The sequence below is a fragment of the Elaeis guineensis genome, chromosome 3 (assembly GCF_000442705.2).
Source record: "Elaeis guineensis isolate ETL-2024a chromosome 3, EG11, whole genome shotgun sequence".
NCBI classification, from domain to species: domain Eukaryota; kingdom Viridiplantae; phylum Streptophyta; class Magnoliopsida; order Arecales; family Arecaceae; genus Elaeis; species Elaeis guineensis.
Window position 1 is genome coordinate 10140976 of NC_025995.2, and position 11258 is coordinate 10152233.

Here is an 11258-nt window from a genome sequence, read left to right on the forward strand (position 1 = left end):
GGTAAGAAATCCTGTTGAAGACAACTGAAGCTAATTAAGCGAAGAAATTTGAACAATAAGATGCCAAGCCGATAACATATGAGTTAACCAAAAAGAACAAAAACTTTTCGAGTGCATTAACATGTGCCCCAAAGCATTTTCCATCTCCTATCGTGCTTTGATCCAGAGCATGATTAAATTAAGAGGACAAATTGATTATAGCTAATCTGGCAGAAGAACTACGAGACATTAACCATAAAAGAAATCCAATGATTTATTACCCTTCCTACTATCCTTGCAACAAAGTTTAAGCTACATATATTTTGAACCCCTCTTAATATCCTTGTCAGAAATTTAGAGCCAGCCTATGCAGACAACAGATACAGAAGAACTAATATACATGTAACAGGATTCCTTCTCAACTTTATGTGTAATATCTAAATGATACTCTGTAAACAAATATAAACATTGCAAAATCATACTAAGAAATAAATTGTCTCAATTAATCAAGGTTACAACCGATTTTTGCCAAACTTGAATGATTTTGGATTGAAAAGCTCCCCTATGGAGCAAACACTCTGCTTCATTTTGCTGAGATGGTTGTTCGCATATACACAGAATTTAGAAGAATTGTGTGCCTGAAGCAAAAATTATGCTAAACTCTTGGCCACTGTGGACTCACCACCTGCAAAGACCAAAATAACCACATCAGAAAATTTCAATTAATTTAGAATATGGCACTCATGATGGATGTGCACGCGGCCATATAAAAATTGAAACATAGAGGAGCAAAGTTTCATGAATGCACACCCTTCATGATTTGGGTTATATGGTAAAGCAGATTTATACTGCACAACAGCAAGCATTAAGAACTTAGGTTTGTGCTGGATATGCATATCTTCCAGTTGATTTACCCTCCTTTTTTTTAAGTTCGCTCTTCCAAGCACATCTGTGGCTATGTAAGACCAGTATTTGATGAGCTGAAACCCCTACTTAATCTTTAAAGTAGTGCATGGCAGAGTAAAATGCATTTCTGCCCCATAATTCTGAACTCATATATGCCAACCCCTCTTCAAGACAAAGTTAGGGTTACCCTGCATCCTGTTCAAGGTTGCATAACCTCACCAAGGGGAAGGCAAACCCTTTATCATTTGCATCTTCCACCTCTTAATATTTACTAAATATAAATAGGTCCGTAACTGTAGTATAACATAAAAAAAGTTTCAGAAGGTCCAGAACCAGGAGTATGGTGATGATTTGCAAGCAAACATGTCATAGAGAGATCATGAAGGGAAATCGTTGATCAAGGGGCAAGCAAAAAATCATACCAAACATGTTCTGTGCCATTATTCAAAAAACAGGCAAAATCACATCTACAAGGACAGAATGAAGTTGATGATCAGCATGAGATATCTAAGAAGTCTGAAAGGATCTAGCATGGCCAAAGCAGAAATCTGACAGAAAACCCAATTCCCAGATTTGATATTTGACCCAGTTTCTTGCTTGAGCATGAAGAGGTATGTGCTTCCTACAATCATGGATCTGACTGCAGATTTTGTTTGCCCAATTCATCAAACTTTCAGCTGGAATGGGTTCGGTTTGACAACTCTTATAACAGATTAGGACTGTATACAGCAGTTTTGGATATACAGATACATTTGGATTTTTGTTAAATTTTAAAAATTCCTACAACAAGAACAGAAACATGCATCGATAGTGATAGATAGATAACCAGTCAATGGGGAAAAAACAGAGACCTGTTTTCATTTTTGTAAATAATGAAAACAATCCAAACATCAGCAAGCTAGATTTTCTTTCCAGATCCAATTATGCCTAGGTCCACAATGGTGGAACTGTTGCAATATAACAGACATTTGCAAAAACATATTGTAGAATTTTGACGTGCAAATTATCTTAATCTTGAACAGTTATTAGCTAAGTGGGGTCAATGATATTCACACCTTTACAACATGCAAGATATTGAAACATCACATAATAATATGTTATAATTCATATGCATTAGAGATGACAAGATTCTCAAACCTCTAGTGTGCTAAACACTAATCGCATCCGACTTGCCACAACTGATGGCTCCTCAGAGCTACCCAACACAGCCATTTGTTCTAGTTGTAGAGTCTTCACCGGTAGCCTGTGGTAGCACATGTTATAAATGCAGTTGGGCTCATATTAGATGAGTAGATCATATGCAGACCATGTTCTGAATAAAACAATATTCAAAATGAAATAACGAGCTATGAAAATCCACCATCTATGAATAACTAGATACAACTTATCAATAAAAATCTGTTTAATGCCCTTGATATAATAGCAGGATTTAACGTCTCCCGTGCAAGATTCTAAACATGGAAACAGGTTGGCCACATGAGTCCCTAAAGTTTTGTCCACTCTTGTGAAATGTAAGTTTGATGGACCAATAAAATTGAAGCCGAATAATTTTGGAAAGCTAGTTATAAGCTTAGGTGAACAGATTTTCTCCTGTGGTGTTTCCTCTCACATTTTACAACAACCACCCCTCCCCCTCCATTAAAAAAAAAAAAGAGGAGTTCAGTACTTGTTTTGAAATAATAATAATCATCCAACCGCCCAACAGGCAATTCACGACTTGTTCTGAAGTAATAAAATATGATGATAATAATAACAACAATAGAAAATGCATGTGTTATCTGGAGAAAGAATGCCTGAATTAAATACACTTATCCTATCCCCGCATGCGTATCCATCTTTCAGACTACATTCAAGCCTAGTTAGGCTAACTACATCAACAACTTCACGACCTAATTCAATCTAGTTGTGAAGATTATAATGATAGATCTATATACTATTTCAGGTTTCTTTTCAACTTAGCCACAGAAAAGAAAATAAAAAGTGGTATCAGCTACCTCCTAACAGCAGTAAAATGATCTGCCTGAACTGTATAAACTACATTGATAAAGCAGAAAACTCATGAATTTAGTAACCACAAACAAGTAGTAGCAATCTAACTTGGAAAAAGAAAGCTAGTGTGAAATATTAGGTTATACTCACCATGCCATTCCTCTTGTATAATAAGCATTAGCTATGAGAGCACAAAATCCTCTCCACTGATGCATAACTTCAGATGAAACTGGTGATGTAGAAGACCATCTGACAATAGTTGGTTGTGGCGTGCATAGGATAGTGATAAAGACAATGCTCAACCACAAAATGCACTCATGCACCTGCATAAATAAGATGACATGAAATTTGGAAAGCTTTGTTTTATCAATCAGAATCACAAGTTGCATGGTCAAAGTACTAATCAAAACTAATTTATGCAACTGTAATTAGCATCCAATACAACTATCTAGAATTTGAAATATGAAAGAAAATGCTTTTCACAAGGAAAGAAAAAAAATCCGTAAATGGAGTATGAGATTAAAACATGTCCCTTCCTATTTATTCAAGACGTTTTTTTTTCTACATTTATTACGCACTAACAGAAATAAATATAGCAATAAGACTAGGTAGTTCTCTCTCTTGGATCACAAAATTTACTAGATAGTTTTTTTTTCTCAAATAATTACCATGTAAAGAGTCAAATGGAAGATCAAGGTCATCATGAATAAGCAATTGTCATAAGTGTCAGATTCTCAAGATTTTTAACCAACACCAATACTCAAATCTAAAACCCAACACAAGTTGTTTGCAAGCTGGACACTTTCTGGCTTTCTGCCCCTAAGCAAATCGCAAAAAAATTGATTGGTTAAGGTTGTATGATAGGCCATTTTTATGTTTGTGACCTAGTAGTCAGGATCTTCTACCTAGAGTGATGCAGTCCTGCTTTGGAATCTTCTTGGAATCTCTAGCATGCACCCACTCCCTAAGCGCTTCCTTGCTAAAAGTGTTCCTAAAGTATCCACATTCCCACACCCGCTCTGTTTGTGGGTAAAAAGGCTTGGGATATATCCAGCAATAAGCTTGTTCCTGAAGAATAAAAGACAACTGTACAACACGGTTTTACCAGTGTGATTTATTGAAAGACATGATAATTAGCGACCGATGATGAGAGGTTGTCAAGCATGAGGCTTGACTCTGATATAAAGTTTACATGTAAGTAAAGAAAAGTTTCTTCCAAATCCTTGAGCTATTTGCACATTTGCAGCTAGTTTCATCTGTTTAAAAGGCCAGGCACAAATTTCTCCACTAGGCTTGGAATATGTGTTTCCTAAACTTGACAAGGGTCTTAGGTTATAATAGTGACGACATGGATCCTAAGTTAACATTTTTAAAGAGAAGGTCTGTTCATGTTAGATTTCATGATAGTGATGTGGATGTGACTTACATTGAGGATCTAGGCTTTGTGTCAAGGTTTTAAATACCATGGAGCAAGGTTGTACCAGTTTTTCCATGAATGCCCAGCAACCTAACACTAGGGATGGTAGATCTCCCATCCCATCTCAGTCCATTTACCAACTTGTCCCATGCTGACACCAAGGATGGTGCCCCATCCTGACACTTGGGATGGTGGGATGCCCTACCATCCCACTGGTTTAACTATCGTGGGATAAGGCTATCCCGGTTTGTCCATGAAACAAGATGCCCCACATCCCAACACTCAGGAAAGTAAATGTCCCATCCAATCCAAATCCATTTCCAGACTTGTCAAATCCTGGAGCTCAAGATGTCATCCCATCCTGACACCTGGGATTGCGGGACACGCCACCATCCCACTAGTATTTAAAATCTTTCTTTGTGGCATGCTACGTTTTTCCCAAAGAAAACATGATTTGGATACCTTTTAACAGAAGACATGGCACCAGTCTTCTTTTCTTGTCTCAAAAGTATATTTGTGGCTCTAGTGCTTGGTTAGATATATTTGTGGCACCGGTTCATGCCACCCACCATGCCCTGTATATAAGATACCAACAAGGCATGCACTGAGCCAATACCAATCAGTGCTAAACAGAATGTGTCATGTCATGTTATGCTGGAGGCACATATTGACAAGATATGCAATCTCGTGAACTGGTACTTTAATAAATACAAATAATCACTCAAAATAATGATAAATAGACATGGGTAAACCCTAAAAATACAAGCTCATCCAAACAAATTTGCAGCCCAAATTATTCAAAACGTGCATGTAAATTGATCAATGCATTGCATGAATGGAAACAACAATACACAATGTTACACAATCTAAATCTTAAGAAAAGAAAAAAAAACTCATGATTTTATGACATTTCCCATATACAAACTGTTAATTATTTTAAAAGATTATGATGAAAAATATATGTAATGATTGTTACAGTCACATTTCTTGTTACCAAGTAGAACCTGTGTCCACAGTGCACTAAACACGATAAATGAAGAAAACAGGTGATATGTGAAACTCAAGAAAACAAAACTACAAGATGGATGTAGAGAACATATGTTGCACGCAAATGATAAGACAATCAGTTTAAGAAATGAAAAGTAAAAGCACATTTTTCAACTTAAATATCAATTACTTGAATGAATGTTACCTCCTCAGCAAGAATTTTGAACTTCACGCTTGTTCCTCCACCGTAAGTTTGTAGTCCTTCAATCTCAATGCCAGAATCCTTTATATTCATAAGTTCTTTTCTTAAACCCTCATCAGTACATCCAAGTGCATATGCATTCACCCCAGCACTGATAAATTCCTAAAAAGAATTAAATGAATGTACCATGTGGAAAAGGAAAACTATATGTCAGTTTACCATCAGGAAATGTAGATCACAAATGGTATATAAAATTTGAGGTCGATCATATACTTTTAAGCTGTCGCCACCTCCACGATCAATCACATTCCTATACCGTTTAAATAGGCTGATTGCAATGTTACGGGAAGAGCGATAGTCCTCATCCATTGATGCATTAATATGCAAACAACGCTGCACGGGAATTTAAAAACTCATTTAAGAGATGAACATATCATTAATTACTTCAGGAAAACTCTTCTCATTGAACCTTCTATACATTTCTATTTTTCTGAAAAATAATTGACGGATTGGAATGAAGATAGTATACCAGCCAATTCTTTGTGATTCCTTCTTTGCAAGCTCCCCACAGATGATGACTTCTTAATCTGCTAGAGTGATACTTAAAGCTTGAAAAGGTACATGATTTTTGTACTTGGCTTTCCAAGGAATTCGGAAAAGCTACAGTGTTACTCATGTAATTAGCTTGTAGAATGCTGCCTGGACTGGCTTGAAGAAATGGTTTTGATTCTCCATCAGTCCACACACTTCTTATTGACGTTGAAGCATGTATCATCAACATGGTTGCTTCATAGCCAACAAGACATTGGGGTTTTCCAAGTTATATTCCAGACATCTGAATATTCTCCAACAAACAAACAAGCCTGTCACTAGCATATACGTCAATTTAATCTTCAAACAAATATAGAATAATAAGAATTATAACCCAAAATTTATTTAAATAAGCAGGAGGCTGATTTGAAATTGATGTCAAATTATAACTAAAACAAAGATGATGCCCACTAAAATAAAAGTTCGTGACTCCATGAATGTTCTAACTGGGAAGTCTCCATCCCAAGAGTAAATACAATGTTCTTGCAATTTCTACAGTAGGGTGGAGCCTTAGGTTGCACGCATGAGGCTCAATTGACTGCAATAAAAAGACAATAGGAACTCCACACTTTTTCCAGTAGAAACACCACCTTTCACTCAATATGTTGCACATCTCAATAACCTCTGTGTTTCTTCATCTCAAGTAAAAGCAGCTAAGTAATCATCTTGGTTGCTTAATAAGATATGTTGCAGAGCTCAAGCACTTTTGTGTTTCAGGTTTATGAGAAAAGTAACTCTGCCGCAAGTTTTTTAAAATCAAGGTTTTACATCTCGGTACTGGTCTCCTACCATGCACAGTATGGTACATCCCCGTACCAATGCATGGTAAAGTGCTAAGTCGAAACAGCACCCAAACTATGTTTCAGTACAACAATGTATCAAGCCCTATACTGTACTTGTTCCTTACCAATACAATATTACACACCTTGTACAGACCAGTAAAATCTAGTACGCAAAATATTTAAAGATTAAGATATGCAAACATGCTGCTCAAGTTTAATAGCAATTAAATCTACCTCACTGGGAGTTTTTAGTCCATAAGAGCTTGTATCTCTGCCCTTCTGAGAGGCTCCAAGAAGCAAAAAATCCAAATTTCTAGGCACTTAACTATTAGACAGAGATCAATTTCAAGCAAAACTAGGTACTTAACCTTTGTTTTCCCAACTTTTCCACTTGCCCTTAATGCATGGCTTCAATATTGTCCTTTTTCATTTTGCTAATGGCAAAACAATTCATACAACCTTGATTCTATTCAAAGACAGCAAATGTGGAGAATTCCTAATCCTCCAATTTTTTCCAATTCCTGCTCTTCAAACATTTATGATTCTCAAACTCATACGTATTTTAAAAAAGAACAAGGGATATTTTGGCTCTTAATGTGGTTGTACAGTATAGACTTGTTGTTAAATCAAGTATTTTTGGAGTTGAAAATTTAGAATCACTGATGATCCATATGGATTCTTTTTTTCTATTTATGTAAAGCTGCAGGCTTTCAACTCCACCAATGATAGCTATCATTTCATTCTGTTAAGAAAGCAAATTTTGGTTATTTACCGTTAGATATATATGATTTTTAAGTACCATTATTTGTATCAATGCTACTAAAAGCGAGGCACAAGAGTACAAATGCTAACAAGAAGAAGAAGGGAGGGCGAGAGAAGGAGGATAAATGGACATAAGAAATAATAATATTTTATAACTCCAGATAGTCAAGACTAGTCAGAGCAAACTAGCCATCTCCAGTGTCTGCTCCAGTGTCTGCTAAGGTTATAAAGAAAACCAGCAAATTGCATGATCCATGCAAACCTTCTAAGCTCTATCCCACAGTTTTTAAGAAAATGCAACGAGACACTCTACACATCGCATAATTGAATTACTGAAATTCTCAATATCTAAATAAGCACACACCATTCAACACTCTCCCCTCAACCATCCACCCCCCTTCTCTCTCTCTCTCTCTCTCTCTGTGCATGTTACATATGGCTTGCAGCTACTGTATTAGGGCATCACACCATTACCACTCAAGCCAACACATTGCTCAACCCTAATGCACATACAGGCAGGCACTTACACAGATGCACACACATATATATACACAATCTTATCCTTTTGGAATGATTAAGGCTTCAACCCTATAGGTGCAAAAAATTAATGACATATTATTAAGGATATGCACTTGGATCATGATCTGGAACATCTAAAAATACTTAGAAATCCAAAACCATGTGTTTTAAAAGGCCATTTAGATATGTATCAAGTGGTCCTAGAATAGTTTAAATGGCTTGATGCAATGTTTTGATATGATTGACAATTGGGAAGAACCCATACCAATTAAATTTGGTTCATGCATGTTCAAAGATGTGGAGATCATGAACAACAGGGTAGATCCAAAATTTATATATGTTAACATGCAATTTTGTATCATAACACCGTTGGCATTGCCCATCCCATGTGCTTAACTTGGGACATGGCTACATGATCTTCAAAACACCGCTTTTTTATTTTTCAGGCATTATAAATGCTATATCATGATTGATGGAGTAAATCCCCAAATTAAGCATTAGTTACTTTGCAGATTAAGACACTTAAATTCGTGAATGCACAAGCAGAAAAGGCTTCTAGGCATGTCTATGGAAAATAAATGCCTAAAGTTATTTTTCTTTATTCCCATACACTTAAAACCCAGAATGGTTCTCTCATCATGTAAGAAGTGCATTAAATGCATCCCAAAATTAAACATGTCAGATAATGATGGCAAATCCATAGAGACACATAAAACCAAGGATACTTCTAAGATTTCATCCTCATACACGGACTCGATTTCATCAGAAACTCCTAGGGCAATTAGGCATCCACATGAAGCCAGTAATTCTTCACTGTTCATGTTCAGTGTTTGGTTTTATTGTATATGATGGTGTAGCTAGCCATTAACTCTTCCCAGCTCAAGGACATTTCCTTTGTAACACCTCATAATGCAGCATGTACAATTTCATAATAAAGGAAAAACATTGTAATGACTATTGCAATGTTTTCTTCAAACTTATGCATGGCACCTTGTGTTCATGCAAACATATCGAGCTTAGATCCGTGTACAATCCATGAAGACATGTATTACTTCATGTGGGAAGTAAGATCTCTTAGTGCACTTGTTTAGATGTTAAAAGATGATTATCATTGAACGCAGATAACCCCAAATAGTCTATATTAGAAAAGGAAATATTCTTCATTCTTATATTATATATCTTTATTACCATAACTGTTAGCAAGGTTATATATCTTGACAAATTAGTGTAGGAAAGTCAATGATCCGTACAGCACAGCAAAGGTGACCTATAGCAATTAAATTTTTTTGTTAAAAATGTAGCAACTTAATGTTTGGAGTATAGTTTGCTTGGAGGTGTACTAACATATAGACCACCTATATGTATAACAGGCTACTCCTCAATGAGCATAATCATAATAAATATTAAATCAGGATGGGTTTCATTGTTTGTGATGCTTTCTACAAGTGGCTGTGAACCTAACATCAACCAGACACATTTTTTTAAGCCTAGGACTGACACTGGTGGTATTATAAAATATAAGTATGGAAATTTGGTAAGAGATCAAAGAAAAAGATACAGCTGCCCGTTATGGGGCCAGATGGTATGGTGGTATTATAATGCTGACTAATTCGATGATTTTAATTCTACTGAACAAATAGGAAGAAAAAAATTGCAAAAGATCTTCCTCCTATCTTCAAGATTTGCATAAAATTCCGAAATATTTTCAAGTACAGGAAGAAGATCATCAGCCAGGGTTGCAGTTAAAGCTAAAGGCGATATTTTCAGAACTCAAAGTCGTCCAACTCTCAGCTAATAAACAGAAACAATTTCTAATAGCGATCAAAGCATGGTATCTAATAAAAGACATCGAACAATACCAAGGCGCATTATACCACTCGAATTACTTCGATCAACCCGACAAACAAGGGGTTATTTTACCATTAGCAACCAAAAGTAGTGCGAATTTGAAGCTACGACGGATAGGCTGATAAAAATCAAAATTTTATGGAGTGATGAGAGCATACGGATAAAAATGACACATGAAGCACAACTCTATCAACTCAAAACTAGAAATTCGATTCAGTTGATCAAAATTCGATCGTCGGGTCGAATAAGAAAGCTAATAAAGCTAATAAATTTGAAGAAAGGGAGGACTAGATGCCTCTGAGACTCACCAGGCTTGGGGATTCAACATAGACGAAGAAATTCTCGAAAAAAAAGCCAACCGGGGAGCGAAGAGAGGGACAAAGAAGATGGCAGAAGAAGGGAGGAAGTAGAGAGCTCTTCAGCCACAAATATACGAATGGCGAAGGGAGAGGGAAGGAAGGAGAGGAGGAGAGGAGCGGAGGAGCCGCCGTCGACGTTTCGCTTTCGGGGAATCTGGAGGCCCTCACCATTTTTGTGGCTCCGCTCCAAGGCAATAGAATCTGTCATTTGGTTCATGGGCTCTCATCAGTTAGACCCAGGCTGCCAGCCCAACACAGAAAATTAGAGGCTTAGAAGTTGGAACCCAGGGCCCAGGTCGCGATGGAACGTCCCATTAGATGTCAGATAGAGAACTATCCCAGATATTGGGATAGAACAAATTCCACCATCATTCTACCTTTCGATGAAACATCTTAAAATAACTCCTAATGCCAGATCCGCGCAGGGTGGCGGTATGTCCCATTCAATGAAAAAAATAGATCGATCCCGCTCCGTAAAATTTAAAATCTTAGTTAGAATCGATTTTTGTTTAATATCATAGCTACTACTATTATAATATATTATATTTATAGTTTATAATTATTATTGTGAAATTAAATATAAGAAATTGACGGGACTCTTCTTTTCTTTTTAATTTTATTTTTGTAATAATTATTTATTTATTATGCAACTCTCAACAATAGCTCTAAGGATATCATGAGAAGTGATATTTATACCATTTTTTAATTTTTGTAGACATGTGCATTCCGGATCCATCACACCAGTAAGTAAATAAATTCATGGTAGTTGGATATCTTTTAAATCACATTACAAATCCAGATCTCATTATGTTGCTATACATGTCAAACGGAGGTTTCTCCCTAGAATGCCGGTGAGGATTTGATTCCTTTTCGCCAAATCTATATTCTTATATCAGGAATTCGTAAGATTCCTCCTA

The 11258-nt window shown here is 36.3% G+C and overlaps 1 protein-coding gene across 2 annotated transcripts; it reads right to left on the reverse strand.

Annotated features, from left to right (window-relative positions):
• Positions 1-235: 235 nt before the first annotated feature.
• On the reverse strand, positions 236-10524 carry LOC140856426 (uncharacterized). 2 transcript variants are annotated; one of them, XM_073253643.1, is made up of 7 exons: positions 10291-10524; positions 6010-6315; positions 5754-5873; positions 5484-5642; positions 3025-3197; positions 2023-2128; positions 236-664 (listed from the first exon to the last, which is right to left on the reverse strand). In XM_073253643.1, exons 2-7 carry the CDS (start codon positions 6259-6261, stop codon positions 635-637), a joined length of 840 nt encoding a protein of 279 aa, XP_073109744.1. In that variant the 5' UTR covers positions 6262-6315; positions 10291-10524; the 3' UTR covers positions 236-634. The 2 variants fall into 2 exon arrangements, with proteins under 2 accessions (XP_073109744.1, XP_073109745.1); XM_073253644.1 differs by having other exon boundaries at positions 6010-6343; positions 10291-10519.
• Between the last annotated feature and the right edge of the window lie 734 nt (positions 10525-11258).

Coding starts and splice junctions, on each gene's coding strand:
- LOC140856426 (XM_073253643.1), bottom strand. CDS start 6,261: ATGTTGATGATACATGCTTCAACGTCAATAAGAAGTGTGTGGACTGAT. Junction 5,874..6,009: donor GAATCACAAAGAATTGGCTG/GTATACTATCTT, acceptor ATTCCCGTGCAG/CGTTGTTTGCATATTAATGC. Junction 5,643..5,753: donor GAGGTGGCGACAGCTTAAAA/GTATATGATCGA, acceptor AATTCTTTTTAG/GAATTTATCAGTGCTGGGGT.